The sequence below is a fragment of the Ambystoma mexicanum genome, chromosome 4p (assembly GCF_040938575.1).
Source record: "Ambystoma mexicanum isolate Mex_15411 chromosome 4p, UKY_AmexF1_1, whole genome shotgun sequence".
Taxonomy (NCBI): Eukaryota; Metazoa; Chordata; class Amphibia; order Caudata; family Ambystomatidae; genus Ambystoma; species Ambystoma mexicanum.
The window spans coordinates 55343714-55362344 of record NC_090927.1 but is presented as its reverse complement, the minus strand read 5'-3'; the positions used below and the strand labels follow the sequence as shown (position 1 = coordinate 55362344).

Here is an 18631-nt window from a genome sequence, read left to right as displayed (position 1 = left end):
GGCCCTAAGGCCAATCTGCTCTTTGATAGGCACTTCCCTCACCTCATCAATTTCCTTTCATTTCCTGCTGTCCACTCTCTCCCCTTTCCTGCTTCCCTATCTCACCCTCTGCCCCCGCCCCTGGCTACCTTGCCCTCTTCCCTCCCACCCCCCCTCCCTCAGGCTCCTTCCTCACCTCCACAGGGCGTACCTCTGATTTGTACCTCTCCCTGGAAGGCCTTTAAGGCTAGCAACCTCCATCTTGCCACTCTCAACTCTCGCTCTGCTGTCAAACATTCCACTGACATCTGCCGCCTCCTTGAAGATTTTAAACTCAATGTCCTCGGTGTCACCGAGGCTTGGTTCACAGCCAGCTTGGTCACAAGCTTTGAGACTCTCCTCCCTGATGGCTACGAGATCCTCTCTGCACCCAGATCCACCCGTTCCAGAGGGGGTGTAGCCCTGATCTTCCCTGAGTGGATTCCTGCCTCTATCATTCCCACACAGACCTAGTCTTCTTTCAAAAGCCTTGTCTGCAGGCTTTCTCGCTCTCCTGTCCACTCTCTTACCATGGCTACTATCTATCAGCCTCTTTGTCAGATCACCTCTTTCCTCTCTGAATGGGTGGACCCCTCATCCTCCCTCCTAGCTTCCCTCCTGGCCTCAACCACTCAACTCCTCCTTCTTGGTGACCTGAATATCCATCTTGATTCTCCCTGTCCCTCGTCTGTACTCTTTCGTGACTTCTGCAATTCCCTCTCTCTTTCCCTTTCCATCCTCCCTTCTGGCCCAACTCACTCTGCAGGGCACACACGTTATGCTGCTGACCTCCCCCTCTCCATCCCACTGACCAAACCTCTCTCCTGGAGTGATCACTCCCTCCTCTCCTCCCATCTCACCCTCCTTACCTCCCTGGCCAAGCCAACCCCAACATTGCCACCTACCTTCTCGGACATCCGACCCATTAAACGTGTATCAGTTGAGGCTTTCGACGCCACCTTCTCCCCTCCTCCTCCGGCTGAATCACATCCTGACACAGTCCTTTCCAAGCTCTACTCTTCTATCTCTGATACTCTTGCCCCTGTCATTAGGGTCAGTTTGAAGCCCAAAGCTAATTGCAATTCTTGGTACGACTCTGACCTAGTTACTCTTAAACATAAGTGCAAGCTGGCTGAGAGGAAATGCTTCTTGTTCATCCTCTGACAAACTGGCCTGCCGCCTGCTCCAAAGGCAATACCGACTCTCTTTCCTCACCAAGAAGAGAGCCCACATCCGAGTCTGCGTCTCTGCGGCATCTAATAACTCGGCCAAACTCTTCAAAATCTGCAAGGAGCTGGCCAATGCTGCTGCAGACTCGACCTCTCCTGTCACCTCCCAGGCCCTTTGCATGACCCTTGCCTCTCACTTCATCTAAAAAACCCAGGACATCCTGTCCTCCCTCTCGCCCTCCCCCCTCCCCCTTCTCACTTCTCCTCCTGCGAACTCTGGCCCTCCTGCAGCCCTCCCCAACCTCTTTCTCTTCCTTTACTCTTTTCTCCCCTGACAAGGTTTCCAGACAAGTCAGATCTATGAAAGTCTTGTCAAAACAGGTACTTCCCTGTTCCTCCAAAACCATCAAGGACCACATTGACACTCTTACTCCTGCCCTGACCGATTTCTGCAACCTCTCCTTCGCCTCAGGAGTCTTCCCCTCCCCTCTGAAGCACTCTCTTGTGCACCCTCTTCTCAAAAAACCCACAGCAATCGCCCAATCTCCATCACTCCTTTTCTGGGCAAACTCTTGGAAAAGCTGGCCATCTCGCAGCTTAACTTCCACTGCGATTCTGTTGGTTCACTCCATGACCATCAACCTGGCTTTAGAGCTGCCAGAAGCACGGAAACTGCTCTCCTGAACGTCGGTGAAGAGCTACTCTCCAACTTTGACCCTAACATCCCTTCTGTCCTAATCCTACTTGATCTCTCTTGTGTCTTCTACACGGTCAACCATACCATCCTGCTCAATAGTTTCTGTGACAACCTGGGTATCACTGATCAGACTCTTGCTTGGCTGACTTCTTTCCTCTCTGATCGCCTCTCCCAGGTCCAACTTGGGTATTTCCTTTCCTCTATCTCCCTCTCTACCTGCAGTGTTCCCCAGGGGTTTAACCCCTCTCTCCCTGGCTTTTCAACCAATACCTGGCAACTCTCGCCCCTCGCATTGCCTCTCTCTGCTCCAATTTTCACTGCTATGCGGATGACACTCAACTCATTTTCAGGCTTCCCTCAACCACCTCTTCTTCTCTCATCTCCGATTGCCTATCCGCCATTCAGGAGTGGTGTGCCGCCAACGACCTCTGCCTTAATGCCAGTAAGACAGAGATCCTCCTCATTGGCACACCTTCACCCTCCTTTCCCGTCACTCTCTGGCCGGCCTCCCTTGGCCCTCCTCCTACTCCCACCTGCGAGGCTAAGAACCTCAGGGTCATCTTCGACTCCACGCTTTCCTTTTCTGCCCAAATCTCTGATGTCTCTAACAAAATCAAACTTCCTACTGCACCACCTCTCCTTCCCCCAGAAGCTCACTGTATCTCGTGCCCTGGTTCTCTCCAGGCTGGATTACTGCAACAGCCGCTTTCTAAATCTACCTGCTTCTACTCTCCGCCCTTTGCAACTCATCTAGAACAGGACTGCGAGACTTGTCCTGGGCCTCAAGCCCTGGGATCGTATCTCTCCAGCCCTGAAATCTCTGCACTGGCTCCTACTAGCTGCAAGGATTAAATTCAAGACCCTTTGCATTGTCCACAAGGATTTCTGGGGCCTTAGTCCAAAATATCTTCAACTATCCCTCCGCAAATACCTTCCCTCCCTCAGATCTCTGTCTTCGCCTGGTGCCTCCCTCTGGAACAGACTCCTTGCCTCCCTTAAACTTGAGGAGAACCATCTCTGGTTCCAGAAGCACCTCAAGACCTTCCTCTTTGCTTCTGCCGTCTCTCCTCCTCTCCCCCGTTGATCTGTTCTGCTTGCCATTGTGCACTAGGTTAACCTCTGATTTCAGGCCCAGGTACTTGCCCACCCTGCCACTCGCTCGCACTGCCTCCTGGCAATCTTTGCACTTTGGGTCTGTATCTGTAACCCTACAGCCCCCCTACCTTTCCCTGCACTTATCAGAAACCCCTTGTCTGTACATTTTACCTAGCACTTGCCACCTGTTGGCTGCACTACCATTTGTTGTTGTTTTTCATTCATATGCTCAGCACTTTCCACTTCCCCCCTGCCCTCCTGCACTTTCCCCCTTCCCTCCCCCCTGCACTTGCACGTTATCAATTTCACTGGGCCTAGTAAGATCATTGTTTGTGTTCTCCCTTGTTCCCCTCCCTTGCCTCGTCGTGCTCTGAAACAAATATGTATTAGTGCGATACAAATAAAAATAAAAAAGAAATAACATACCCAGACACTTTCTCGCATATACCTGGACAGGAAAGAGACTGGCGGAATTATCGGAGACGAGCACCTTGATGCAGACGTTGATGATAGTGGAGGGGGGACACAGGATAACTAGATTATATGCTGCCCTGCAAACAGCCCTAACCAGGGATTAACTGGTGGTCCAAAGTAAATGGGAACAGGATATGGGCTAATCCATTACAGAGAAAACATTTCCCAAATATGGGAACAGGTGAAGGAAGTTCCCCAAAATGCACGCTTCCAGTTAACTTAATTTAATTATCTGCATAGAATGTACATGACCCCAGCTAGACGGCACAGAATTAACCCTTTGGTGCCACATGAATGCCCATAGTGTAAATCGGGGTCCGCTGGCTTTTGGCATATGATTTGGGAATGCCAGGTGATTGGCAGATATTGGAGAGGAGTGGTTGATCGCTTGAACCCTCTGTTACGCAGTAATTATAGATGTTCCCTGACTATCTGTTTACTGGGTCTGATCCCAGGGGGAAAGTCCCAAAAAACCTGAGGCAAGATAGCTCGATTTCTGCTGGTTTTAGCCAAAACCTAGAATGGCAATATCCTGGAAGACTGCTCTGGGCCCGACAGTCGTGCAATGGCTCCAGGACATGCACAGATGGGGGACGGCAGAAGTTGACTGTTTGAGGAGGCTTAGACAGGCCGATGAGGATGAGGGGTGCAGGTGGATTGGCGGCAGTTGCTGAATGAGCCGGCATCTTCCCCGAACTTGAAAACCCCATGAGATATTTGTTGGGGTAGACCGGGATGTAAGGAGGCAACGCCGTCTGCATCAGTGGCAATGGTACTGGAAATAGAAAATGAGGGTTGGTGTTACTATTGCTGATATAAAAGGGGGTAGCTGTTGGTATGTATTGGAGGTATTAGACAGGGTAGGGTTTGGGGGGACTGGGAGAATTGATTGGGTATGCAGGGGAATATCACGTGTCCGGTAGTTGTTGCAGGGAAGGGGAATTGGTTAAAGAGCTTGGTTTTCTCCATCTTTATGCAAGCTGTGAGTGGATGTTACATTTGTTTGTTTATGTGCTCTTTCATGGAAAAAAACGGAATAAAGAGAAGTTTTAAAAGAAATCAGCATATGGGATAATTGTGCTGCCATGTTATAGCCGTGTACATCCGGGAGGTCCAACCCCCATCGCTCATCCCTCTGAATAACACCGTCCTCGGTATACCTGCCTTCTATTCACCCTCCCCCACCCCCTCACAAATTCAAAAATCTCTTCGTGAAGCATCTGCAAATTAGGGTCAGGGGTCCTAACTGGCAAAGCCAAGCAATGATATAATAGTCTGGGCATCAGGTAGACCACTGTTGTGCTCCCGAACCACGAGATTTCTTGCTTGTCCAGCCTGTCCAAATCTTCACACATTTGTTTAAATACCTGTGGGAAATGATATTGAAAGGTGTGTGATATTTCCCTCGGGAACCCCCAGATAATTTATGGATGTACTCACCCATCCAATAGGCCATATTGTAGCAAGGTCCTGATGCATCTGTATTTAGAGTAATTAACCGTAAAAAACAAAGCTAGTCTAAAATCTTAGAGTTCCTCATCAGTGCTGCCAGGGATGTACCAACTTCCCTTATAGCACCATTACATTAAAGGGATACCTTACATTTGCTTCCCTTAGCCTCTATTCCTTTTATCATCCCATTATTTCACACCGTAGATGCAAGGATTAGGGGGGATAAAGGACATCCCTGTCTGGTCCCCCTGAAATGGATATCTTAGGTGTAATTTGCCCTAATGACTGTGGATGGGCTTTGGTAATTCGCGAGTACCATTCTGCTAAAGTTTGGTCCAAACCCATATTGCCCAAGGACTGACCGCGTGTAGCCCCATGGGCATCTAGCAATGTGACTCGCGTTGTCTTGGGTGTCTCTATCCGTTTCGAACCCCGTCTGATCAGCATTGGTCAACACCCAAAACACTCCTTATTATTGTAATTGGTCTATAGGACTCATATTCTGTATGATCTTTCCCAGGTTTAGGTATTAATATTGTAACCGATTCTCCCATAGATGTTGATTTAAACATTTCGTCACATGGGGTATCAGCTGAACCTGGAATGTTTAATAGAACGATGCAGTGAACCCATCAGGTCCGGGAGCTTTATGTTTAATGGTTATAATGGGCCATTCCACTTCTGTGGGGTCTATTGGGTCCTCCAGTGCACCCGCAAGGTCTGTGGGCACACAGGGCAACTCCGCCCTTGTTATATATTCCAACCGGTCCCCCGCACAACTGGCTTCTCCCGTCATCAAGGCCTTGCAATATTTATGGATTAGGTTGCACTTGTGGGTATCGCGCTATCCCTTCTAAACCTTTAATCATGTGTATGTTATTTCAGGAATTCATTTTCTTTAATTTATAGACAGTCGATTTGCTTTATTACCATGCACGTAATAGTGCTGTTTGGTTTTGAGGAAATAAACAGGGGATTTGGCACTAGAGGCTGAATCGACTCACACAGCACTGAGTGATTAATAACGTGGTGTATATATTGTATCAAAGTTGGATCTGCAGCAAGATCACTAGAGGGGAGGCGTACAACATCCCTTTTCTGAGGAAATATACAAGCGTGAAGAATCATTGCAAATCTGTATTGTTTGCCCCATCTCCATGGCATCATAGTTGGTGTTGAAGAAGCAGAGTAATATAGGCAGAATCACCAAGACTTTAGCGCTGATCTTCCTCATTATAGAGTTGACGTTGGACGCTAAATACATAATACGACCCGGTAAAGTGAGATGAGGGCCAGCGATGGATGACTGATTATGATGTAGGCTCCCCTCACAAGACTGAATGCAGCCATCTCCCAGTCATTGTACTACTGCAGTCACCATCCGTAGCGTTAGATTTACTCAAGCCAAATTTGCAAAACTCTCGCGTTATTACAAATCATGATGCTTATTAATTACCATGTGATGTTTTTGCCGCATTTCACGCAGAATGGAATACTATGGTAGTAGGTAGGACACCGAGTCAGCCCCCTTCCACCGTGACTTAAACTACTGCGGCAATCATCCTTCAAGAGTCATTACACCAACCATGCTAATTTTACCTCCGTCTGGCCCACTTTCCATTCACAAGCATTCCGCAATACGCCTTCAGGCCTCCAATTGTTTTCGGTCCTGCGCATCGTCGTTGTCATGTGCACAGCATGCATTCCCCGGTTAATCTTCATCCATTTCCTGGACATCCGTACCTCGCTTCGGAGCCCCGGGACGCTGTTCACAGTACTACAGCGGATGAGACTGGGTGAAAATGATATCGCTATGGTCACGCTGCTGTACACACAGCCGGGGGCCAGAGTGAGGGTGAATGGTCAGATGACACCGCTGATAGCCCTAGAGAGGGGAACCCGACAGGGGTGCCCGCTCTCGCTGCTGCTTTTTTGCTTTAGCGATTGAGCCTTTTGCCGAACTGATACGTGAATTACATGTGCACCGCGGGGTAAGGCTACACAACCATAGGATAGTTATTTCGTTATATGCAGATGACATGGAGCTGTTCGTCAGGGACCCTAAAATCAATCTAGACCCAATAATGAGGGATGTCCAGAGCTTTGGGGAAATATCTGGCCTGAAAGTAAATGCCTCTAAGTCGGTACTTTTCCCACTGACAGATACAGTTGAACAATATCAAGATGGCTGGGGATTCCAGTGGCACATGATTCAGACTCGCTACTTGGGAATCAATGTTGCAAGGGATGAAACCGTGCTGTATCATAGCAATTACCTGAGAGTCCTAGATCAAGCTCATGCGGCAATGACACGTTGGAAGAAATCTCCCCCTTAATCTGTACGGTCGAGTATCCCTTGTGAAAATGACACTACTTCCTAGATTCCTTTATCTATTTTTGAACGCTCCAATGGGATTCCCCTGGGAATACTTTCGTAATGCGAAGTCAGCAATTTCGCAGTTTCTTTGGGTGGGGAAACCTGCCAGAGTATTGTGGGATAAATTGGTGGCCCCTTAAGAGGGCCTGGCATTAGCAGTGCTTGAAACATACTATTATGTAGCACAGGCGGGATATCTTAAGCACTGGTATGAGGGACAAGGAGATAGGGGGCATGTGGAACTGGAAAGAGCAGTGGCAGCCCCAGACCGCCTAAGACAGCACCTGGCAGAGCGCACTCAACAAGAAACCTAGTAGAGGTGACCTGCAGAGCATGGACACGCCTTGAGCATAAAAAGAGACTCGCCCAGACCTCCCTTGGTGCATGTACCAGGGATCCCAATTACTGCAGAATCAGGCTTTGTAGCTTTGATGACAAGGCTGGGGGTCTCTAACTTTGGGTAACTTTTCCCAGAGGGGTGATTCAAAATTCTAGAGGAGATGAAAGGGAAGGGGGCAATGTCGGCTCTGGACAGATTTATGTACATCCGCTTAAGGGTGAGTCTGCACCTGTATTCACCACACTCCCGGAACAGCCCTGAATCTCCCTCATGCTGGACAAACTACTACAGGGCATGGTTGGAAGCAAAGTGACATCTGGATTATACGCTATGTACATACACACTAGGAGTGGGGACCGACCCTCACCGAGGGCAAACTGGGAAAAATCCTTGGGAAGGGGGATTCCAGATGATGTGTGGGCATACTGCTGCACAGGGATCAGAGAGGGAGCCATTAATGCAAGATTTAAACTCATCCACTTCAAATATATACACCAGTTTTACTATACCCCGGCTAAACTAGAAGGATACTTCCCAGGCGCAACAGGGAGATGCAACAGGTGCAACACCGAACAGGCAGACTTTCTTCATGTATCTTGGAACTGTCCGATCATACAACGATACTGGGAGGAGGTGTTTGATATGGTTAGTGGCAGCACAGGCCAAACGATATGCCCAGAACCCTTAGTAGGACTACTGGGTTACACCAAAGAGGTCCCCAAACACACCAGAAAACTGATTAGTCTACTGCTCATGCTGGCCAAACGGCGGGTGGCGATACAGTGGGGGGCTGCCCAAGGCACTCACAATGGGAGTCAGACATAATGTATTGCTTTGACATGCAAAATGGCTGGGGGTCTTTGAACCAACACTGAGGCAATGTCGGTAATAATTGGGATGCGTACACACACTTCTTGATCCAATAATCTGTAGACACAGAGGAAGTGGCGTCTTCACAAGAAGCTGAGTGTTAAATGTAGTGGGTAATGTATAACAGGAAACCACATTTTCTGGGGTGGCCAGTCATAATGTTGAATGAAAATGTGGTAGAGGAATGGTGCTCATGCGGCCATCAGTTTACAAGACGGGTGCGACTCATGGCATGAAACATATGCAGGTCAAGACACTTGGACAGTGATAAGCCTTGGAGATGATGGGGCGGTACTGGGGTTGGGGAGGGAGGGCAACAGGAATTGTAAGCACATTTTGCTGATTGTCTTGGTGTTAATAAATGCCAATAAATAAAGTTTAAAAAAAGAAAGTACACAAACACACTTTATATATCGTTTATATAAATTGGCTATCAAACCGATGTCAAATTTGATATCGAAATATTTTGATATAAAAAATTTATTTATATCAAATTCCATATCGAAAAATAAATCAAACCCATTTCAAAAGGGGTCAGAGCTAAGGACAACCAGGAGATGTTCCCACCTGTCAAAAATGTTACATTGGAAAAAAGGGTCTCCTCTTCCCTACTCCCCTGCATCTGCTAGCAGGTCCGCTCCACACGTTTTTAGTTGTTTTCCACCTTAGGGAGCACATGGCTCCAGTTCAAAATAAGCTGTGATCACTGCATGGTGGTAATCAGTAACGGCAGCGATCATGCACAGATCTGTCAGCCATTAGCAACGGAAATGCATACTGAATCTTCACGGATCGGCAGAATATATGGAAATCCACGTCTCTTCCTCCGAAGTAAAATGTGATGTTGGTGGAGCCGCTGCAGGGTTCCATGCACAGAGTGGATGGATGTCCTACGCCACGCCACACTCTGTCCTACGCCACGCCACACTCTGTCCTACGCCACGCCACACTCTGTCCTACGCCACGCCACACTCTGTCCTACGCCACGCCACACTCTGTCCTACGCCACGCCACACTCTGTCCTACGCCACGCCACACTCTGTCCTACGCCACGCCACACTCTGTCCGTGCACTCTGCATCAAATGGCGTGAAGGCAGTGAACCAAGTAGAGGATGTGTCCCCTGCCAGCTTCAGTGCCTCGGGGCCATTTCTCACCACAATGAATAGGAGTGCTTCAATAGGATAGTAATAACAGATTTCTTTAAATATTGAAGAGTGGGAAAAGCCTGGAATGAAGTGATATGTAGAAACGTGATACTGTTGTTAGCAAAATACATCAATAAGCACCAGAATCTACTTACAAGAGTTTCTGGATTCTGCAGCCTGGATGCTTCAGGCCCTCACACAGCATCCTCACTCCGGAATCCCCCAGCGTATTATTGGACAGGCTTAGCTCGGTGAGCAATGGGTTTACACTGAGCACAGAGCTGAGGTCTGCACAGTCCAGATCCGTGAGGGAGCAGTCACTCAACCTGCAGAGACACAGAAGGAAAGCGCTGACGGTGACATCACAGATTCGGGGTTTCAGTATATCTGCGCACTTCTGTAGAATCTTTCAAATCAATGATATCTGTCTAGGGTGCATCACGTTATGCCGCTGTCATCTAAGGGTATGAAGCAAAACTGCATTGAGAGGCAGAAATACGTTTTTCAGTTTTGGTGATTTGTGGGAAACCTGTCTGGCGATAGATCAACACTGGCTGGGGGTAGAATTCCTGAACCATTTTCCAAGCTTACCAGTTCAGGCCTTTGTGTGAAACCTTGCAGGCCCAATAAGGTTGAATTCCCAGAATCCTACATCAGTGAAAACCACCTAACAGTTACACAAAAGGGCCTATTAAAGAAAAGGTAACTCCTGAACAGTCTCTCTTCAAACAGTAATTTTTCTGGCATCAACAAAGTTTCTGTGTGCACCTAAAGTCTCTTACCAGCAATCCCTTCCCAGAATGTATGCTCTCTTCTGAATCGCTCAGTCTGGGTGGTTTGAGTGTCCCCATACCTAGTCCTCAATTCCTCTGCTTTTCCATCCCCGACTCCTTGGAGACACCTTTGTCTGAGTCTCAGGGGCCCTGCATGCACAATTGTATGTTGTCCATCTCGGGCACTTAGGCTCCTCGCGGTAACTCGTATCTAAGTGTTTTGCTTTTTCTGCTGTATGTGGAAACCTAGCCATTTTCCCCCTTTTCAGGAAACTCCCATCTAGGTGTTTTGCTTTTTCTGCTGTATGTGGAAACCTAGCCATTTTCCCCCTTTTCAGGAAACTCCCATCTAGGTGTTTTGCTTTTTCTGCTGTATGTGGGAACCTAGCCATTTTCCCCCTTTTCAGGAAACTCCCAACTAGGTGTTTATGCTTGTTCTGCTATATGTTGAAACTTAGGCTTTTCCCTTCATCCTGGACACTTGATTCTTGATGGTTGCATTGTTGTTGTGTTGAAGTTGCTTCATTCTTCTCCCTCACCTGCTCTCAGGCCTCCCTTATCCCCTTCCCTCCTGCTCTCCTCTTTCTCTCCCACATCACTTGGTGAGGTCTCTGGGCGGCCCTGCTCTGTGAGTGTATCATCCTACCGGAATTCCCCTGCTCCTCCGGAACTTCAAAGACAACATTGCCTCTGTTGCTCCAGCCTTGGCGGACTCTGTGATAACTGCTTCCCACTGTGCTCCTTCCCGCTTCTCCTCAAGCACTCCCTTGTGCACCCTCTCCTTAAAAGTGCAAGTGAACTGTTCTCTTCTCCTCCCTCCCACCTGAGCTTTCCCCTTCCTCCCCATCCTGCACTCCTCCTCCTCCTCCTCCATTCCCCCTCATTTCTGTTACCGCACTTGCACGCTCCGAATTGTCTCACAACCTCTTTGTTTGTCTTCTTCACTGTTCTTCCATTCCTACTCTTCCCCTCCTCCCCGTCCCCTCTTTTCTGTTACTGCACTTGCACACCCCGAATTCTGTCCTACGACCCAGTAGGAATGTTATTGTCTGTCTTCTTCCCTTAGATCCCTTCCTAAACTTCTCCTCCTCCCCCCTCTTCTGTTACTGCTCTTGCACGTTCCGAATTGTTTCATGACCTAGTATGAACGTTACTGTTTGTCTTCTTCTCTGACCCCCGCATACCTCCACCTCCCCTCAAACCTCCCTTCCCCAGCCTCCTGGTTATGGCACTTGCATGTTCCGAATGCTTGAAGACGTAGTAGGAACGCTTCTGTTTGTTTTCTTCCTGTCCCTCCCTTGTCTTGATGCGCCTTGAAACACCATTTAGCTGTTTAGGCACATTGTAAATACCCAAAATTTAAATAAAAATAACATAAGGCTAGTCTCTGAACATCGCAAGGGACTAAAACTGGACTGGTAATCATGGAACAGCCAGATTGTCAGCAATTGCACCCTAACAAATGCATCTAAAAATGTTGGCCTCAAATGCCAAATTTGCGATACAGCGTAGATTGGAAAACATGCCTGGATAAGCGTCTGGTTTAAGTGGTGGTTGGGGGGGAGCGGTCTCTGGCATTTCTGAGGGTACTGAAACGGTGCAAACTGATGTATTTCAGTTAGAGGCGATGCCAGTTACATAAAACGGTCATTCAAGTGGAGCATGACTATGTCTCCAGAGAAGAAGAGGCTTTGAATTCAGAGTTAACTTAACAAACACGACAATGGGCCTCATTAGGAGTCAGCCGGTCCAGAAACAACGGATGATTCCGAGTCCTGCAGGCGGGAGGTGTCACTCCTGCCAGGTCTCCACCCGCCTGCAGGCGGACATGGAAACACCGGCTCTGTCATAGGCGGAACCAGTGTTTCCATGGTCCCCATCCCCATGGGGATTTACAGGATTCTGCCTCCGGAATTACCGGGTCACCGGGGTTGTAATGCCCCCGTGATTCCGGCAATCACGAAGGAGGAATTGTATTACCGGTCTGGCGGCAGCCTGCCAGTTTTTCCGGCACGGCTACTGCCTGAACCGTAATGAGGCCCAATGATTGAAAAAGAGGAGAGGGTTGGCGATAGAAAGCATCAGAATTTAATCAACAGGCTACTTTTATTTAGTGTAGGGTTTGAAGCAAGTAAATGGTCAACTAAGGAAAAGAAAGTGAGACTGGTCTGCAATTACTAGTAAATCATTTTTAAACAATATCAAGGAGTCTAGGCAATTCTGCTTTCATAATGGTTTATTGTTTCATTCAAGCATTTCAGGTCGTAACCGATGCATTTTTTTTATTCTAATAATTAAAATGTATCTAACACTTGACCAGTGTTTCACATCTATTGAAACTATGTTTGAATTAAATTTACATTGACAGTTAATTGTACGTTGTAAGAGACCATATTGTTAGCTAGAAATAACAAATACTACAACATAAAATTGACAAAAGTGTTAAATACACAGATTCAAAGAAATACAGTCATATCGAGAATGGTACAAAATAATGTAAACCAACGTATATGATAACAAGTGGGGAAGATTGAGGGAAGAAAAAGAGGGCACAGAAAAACCATTCACACTCTTGCTTAGTATAGCATTGATTGGAAAAATACTTCGAGGCTTGTTGCCCTGCATATGAAATGCCCTGAAGTCTATTGCACTCATAACAGTATAACTAGTATAGTTTTTTTTAAAATAGTGCTTTAAATCTTTTCTAACAATAAATAGTACAGAAATTGAGCCCGCTGTGCCAATGTGGGTAAGGTTAATGGTATTGTACTTTTCAACCATTTGAAATGGCAATCCGAAATATATTAGGAAACTGCAGGACACACCAGAACAGATGTCTAACGGGGAAAGGTTTTCTGACCTTTTTACAGGACAGCCTAATGTCTGCATTAATAAGCTATCTCAAACATGTTCTGATCCCTGCCAGCTACGGGCATACCTCAATAAGATCACCGAAAAGAGAATTCTAAGGACGAGACACATGACACCTGTTTCTGTATCCCTTCAGTCCCCCCCAGCCCTTGACACCTGATGTCTGCACTTACCGCTGCACTTGCCGCATGCTGGCCGTTACTTACTGTTTATCTATTCCCATGTACTGCACTTTTCCCTTCCCCCTTCCCATGCACTTCCGCAATCTGAATGACACCTGGCCTAGTAGGATCGCTGTCTCTGTACCCCCCCTGCACCCCTCCCTTGCCGCGTCGCGCCTTGAGACACTTGTGTAGAGGCGCGTTATAAATGCCATATCACATTGTATCATATCATATCATGACCACATTTTAATGACCTACTATGAGCAACATTGGATAGCTGCTGAAACAATCGACAACTTGAAGTACATGTTCCTAATATATTTCCCATTGCACCTTCAAATGAATGGAAAAAATTAAATGTTACGACCATAGCACAAACTTACCAACACTGCCATGGGGCGGCTCTCTGGATAACGAGCCAGAAGCTAAGCTGACATAGTCTGAGAAGGCACGGGTTCTCTCCCGTGCCCAAAGATCAGGTACCATACAAACGGGGACAGCGCGTTGCTACAGGATAGCACTGGCCAGCGAAGAGCAGTGTGGGTGAAGGGCAAGCGAGACTAGTTTGGGGCCTTTTGACGTATGTGCAGCCTGATGTGCTTAAATCTTAAATTAGGTAGGAGGAGGGGTCAAGAGAGGGGGGGAATAGTACAAAAGTTGGTTGCAACTTCTCTAGCCAATTTTAGATTCAAATGAAGAGTCTAACATGGAGAGTGTCCCTAGGAGCAGAGGAGACATAGGAAATGTGAGGAGTGGGACAGAAAATGGGGGAGTTGAGGAGTGAAACTGAGAATGGCGAAGGTGTAGAGTTCGGTTAAGAATAGCGATGGTTAGGAATGAGACAGAAGCAGGAAGGTGAGGGGGGAGACTGAATTGGCTGAGTTCTGCAAGCACCACTTTGCCACTGGCTCCTTCCCACTCCCTTGTGCATCCCCTCCTAAAGAATCTGTCTGTGGGCCCTTCCTGCCCGGCTAACTACTGCCCTATATCCAGTGCCCCCTTCTTAGGCAAACTCTTGGAGAAGTTGGTCATCTCCCAACTAATCCATCACACCGAATCTGTTGGCTGTCTATAGAACCACCAGTCTGACTTCAGAGCAGCCATAGGCACAGAAACTGCTCTCTTGAACCCCCGTAAAGACCTGCTCTCAAACCTCGATTCCAACTCTCCCTCTGTTCTTATCCTTCTCGATCTTGTGTGTGCCTTCGGCACAGTTAATCATGCCACTCTAATAAAGTGGCTCTGTGATACCCTGGGCATCACGGACCGGGCACTGGATTGGTTGACCTCTTTCCTTTCTGATCGGCCCTGCCAGGTTCAACTGGGTCCTTTCTCTCCTCCACCACACTATCTACCTTTGGCGTTGGTCAGGGTTCTATCCTCTCGCTGTGGCCTTTCATCATCTACCTTGCCCCTTTTGCCCACCTGATCTCCACCTTCTCTCCTCACTTCCAGTGTTACGCTGATGACACAAAGCTCTCCTTTAAGCTTCCCTCCTCTACCTCCTCTCCTCCCTCTCTCATTCTCGATTGTCTAACTGCTATTCAGGCTGCTGTTCTGCTAACAATCTCTGCCTTAATGCTAGTAAGACCGAGATCCTGCCCCCTCCTTCCCTCCTACTCTCTGGCCACCCTCCTTGGGCACCTTCCCTTCACCCTTGTGTGAGGCAAAAAGCTGGGTGTCACCTTCGACTCCTTTCTCTTCTTCTCACTTCATATCACTGACCTTGCCAAGAAGGCCCACTATCAGCTACACCTCCTCAGAGGCACTCTCCCTTTCCTCACCTTCCCCCAGAAACTCAATTTCTCCAGAGCTCTGGTCCTTTTCAGGCTCAACTACTGCAACAGCCTCTTCCTCAATCTGACTCTTTACACCCTCTGCCATCTTCAACTAATCCAGAATAGGACTGCACAACTCATCCTTGGCCTCAGGCCCAGGGACCACATCTCTCTGTCTCTAAAATCTCTCCACTGACTGCAAGGATCAAATTCAAGACCCTCTGCATCATCCACTTTATGGGGCCTGGGACCCAGCTACACCCAACTTTCTCTCCGTAAATACCTCCCTGCTAGAGTCATTTGGTCCTCTAGCTCCAACTTTCTGCAGATCAAACGTTTCTCCAAGCAGAAAGTGGGGGGTAGATCTCTCTTTGACAGGTGCCTCCCTCAGGAATGGCCTCTCTGCCCCTCTTACACTTGAGACGGATCTCATTAAGCTCTGCAAGCTTCTCAAGACTTTCCTTTTCTACTCCTCCTTCCCTCTCCCCCTCTCTTGCTAATGTCCCCCTGCCGCTACGACTCCCCGGGCGCCGGCCCTCCTCGATCATTCCACCCCAGCACCCCTATAAAAAACACTTGCCCTCAGGCACCCTGTCCTGACTAGCAACTGAGTCTGGTCCACCGCCATCTTCACACAAGTTTGACCCTTCCCCTGGTCCCCCTGGCACTTGTCCTCTTGGGCTCCCCTTAGCACTTGGCCATACCTTGGGGCCGCCTCCCTCCTGTACTTCCCACTCCTCCACCTTCCCTTATCCCATCCCTCCCGTCCTGACCTGCCCAGCGCCCTCCCTCTGCACTTCTTGTCACTGTACTTGCACGATCTGAAGGTCACAAGGCCTAGTAGGACCGTTATTGTTGTTTTCTCCTCTGTCCCCCTCCCCTTTGTCTTCTGCACCTGGAAACACTGTTTGCTGTGTAGGCACCATACAAATGTACACTAAATAAATAAAATGTGAGGAAGCTTAGAGTAAGACAGCAAATGAGGATTAGGAGAGGCTCAGGATTGGGAAGGTAATGAGCAAGTCTGTGAATGGGGAAGATTTAGAGAGATACCACAAATGAAGGAGTATGAGAATGGGAAGGTGCCGAGTGAAACTAAATGAGGACCATTTGGAGTGAGACTGCAAATGGAAGTGAGGAGTCAGAAGGAGGACGATGAGAAGTGAGATTGCAAAGGTGTGGAGTAAAACATGAAGGGTGGAAGAGTAAAACTGAATGAAAATGTCAAAGGTAGGGTGCGAGACAGTGAATGAGGAGGGGGGCTCGGGTAGGTCAGGGGGTGAGGCAGGGCTGGTACAGTATGGTAAATATACTCAAATCGGCTCCTTACCAAAGCTTCTGTAGTTTGCAGTCTGGATGCTTCAGGCCTTCGCACAGCTGCTTCACCCCACAGTCCCCCAGTTTATTGTTGTCCAGTTTCAGCTCAGTGAGATCTGCATTAGTGCTAAGAACTGAGCAAATGTCTGCATAGAATGAGGCTGTGATGGAGCACGCTTCCAGCCTGCAGAAGGGTGAAACACACAGGACAGAGCAGGTCATTCAGGTTCACGGCAGTTCTCGTTGCCATCACTATTAAATACTGAGGGTTATATCTGACATTTACCCCAATATGTTTCGCTCTCCACAAGGATCACACCCACTCTGTCATATCAATTTCCTGTCCTTGATCAGCAGCAACTGTGATAAATACCCCAGAGTTCCAGGCTCTGTGCTTGGTTATATTAGGGTGACAGCTTCAAGATGGTAGATTCCGGCAAAGGGGCTGGGGGAGCAAGTAATGTGATGAGAAGTCATGGGCTAAGGTGCAGCTATTGCCTCAAGGCTTCTTAGTGCTGGACATGAGAAAAACCGGAAGCCAGGCACATCACAGCAAAGTGATCAGGGAATCTGGTTGAGCCAAGTCTCGATTTTCCTCCTAATCTACAGGTGGCAGTGGACAGAGCACACCGGGAGTGATAACTGGTTCCATAATGAGGGAGCTGGGACAGAAAATGCAGGGCCACCCGACCATGATTTGTCAATCCACAATCAGCGCAGGCCATTCCAATTGTCATTAGTGCCATCAATGTGTCTGTTAAATCTTAATCTCAGCTCTTCTCCTGTAGACCCCCACGCCACTCGTCCGGGTAGGCCCTTCTAAGTGCACTGGGTCTCGTCTTCACTAGGATTTTTCATTATGAAATGTTGTACCAATGGAAGCAAATCTATCCTTGGTCTAAGCTTAGAGCGTTGTTTAATAATCCTTGTACCAACCTCACTGGTTGTCATTCCTACGAAGGCCAGGGAACATGGAAGGAGACTAATATTTCACTAGATTCATCAAATGACTGGTCCTTCAATTAATATATGAAGGCAGTGGTGCCAAGCAGCTAGAGGAACCAAGCAGCATAGTTATTGAATCACAGCCTGAAACATCAGGCCAGCCAGATGGACTGACCATATACTCATGCACTTAAAACTACTTAGAAAGCAGGGTGGCTCTGATTAATCACACTGAGATAATCCTACTCATAATGTGGGGTTAACAGCTGGCGGGCCGGATCAGGTGTTATCACCCCGGGGCCAGAGTTAAAGAGGGTCCCCGGGCCGTTAACAACCAATCCAGCACACTAGATCAGTTGTTAACGCCACATTAGTACCCTGGTTTACCAAAGCAGTAACCTGCCGTGTTAAAAGGCTTTTTCATTCATTGAACGGGACGCCAGGCACGCCCCGTTCAATTTATCTATTTATTGTACATATTTAATGCGCCTATACACACCTGTTTGAAGGCGCATCCATACAGGGGTGGGGGAGACAAGGGAAACGGGCAGACGATCTTCCAGGCATGATACATTCAGATCGTACAAGTGCGCAGACATGTGCAGAAGAGGAGAGGGTGGGGAGGGACAAGTGCGGGGGGGGGGGGATGTTGGAGGGGGGACCAAGTGCGCCCAGTGAGTTAGAAGCTGGGGTAAGTGCTGAGAGATGCCACTCTCATGCGACATTGACCAAGTGCAGTAACAGTGAGGCAAGGGCGAGAGACTGGTGAGGGTGCCTGGGACATGTGAGACTCTGAAGTACACCAGCAAGCTGTGTGGAACAGAGGGAGAGAGAGGTTAGCAGGGTAGAGGGAGAGAGAAGGAAGAGGAGAAGAGGAGTGTCTTAAGGAGTTTCCGCAACTTAAGGAGATCAGGCTCAAGGCGAAGAGCAGCAGGGAGTCGGTTCCAGAGGGAGGCCCCTGCAGAGGATAAGGATCTCCCTCCAAATCTCTGCAGCAGCTCACTCGCAGAAGGTTGGAGGTAGATGAGCGTAGGGCTTGGAAAGGACAGTATTTAGGTAGGGCACCGTTGCAAGTAGGTAGGGGTATGGTCTTTATATCGAATGGATTTATCTCGAGACCCTTTTTATTGAAAATCCTTTATTG

At 48.2% G+C, this 18631-nt stretch overlaps 1 protein-coding gene across 4 annotated transcripts in view; it reads right to left on the bottom strand.

Annotated features, from left to right (window-relative positions):
* LOC138452987 (NACHT, LRR and PYD domains-containing protein 12-like) overlaps positions 1–18631 on the bottom strand; it is a 468167-nt gene that overhangs the window by 251039 nt on the left and 198497 nt on the right. For 3 of the 4 annotated variants that reach the window (XM_069605368.1, XM_069605367.1, XM_069605369.1), the window contains exons 5-6: positions 16556–16726; positions 9795–9965 (exon numbers count right to left, since the gene is read on the bottom strand). In XM_069605368.1, the coding sequence (XP_069461469.1) occupies positions 9795–9965; positions 16556–16726 (342 nt within the window). The remainder of the gene's footprint in view (positions 1–9794; positions 9966–16555; positions 16727–18631) is intronic. The other variant, XM_069605370.1, reaches the window with a different exon arrangement.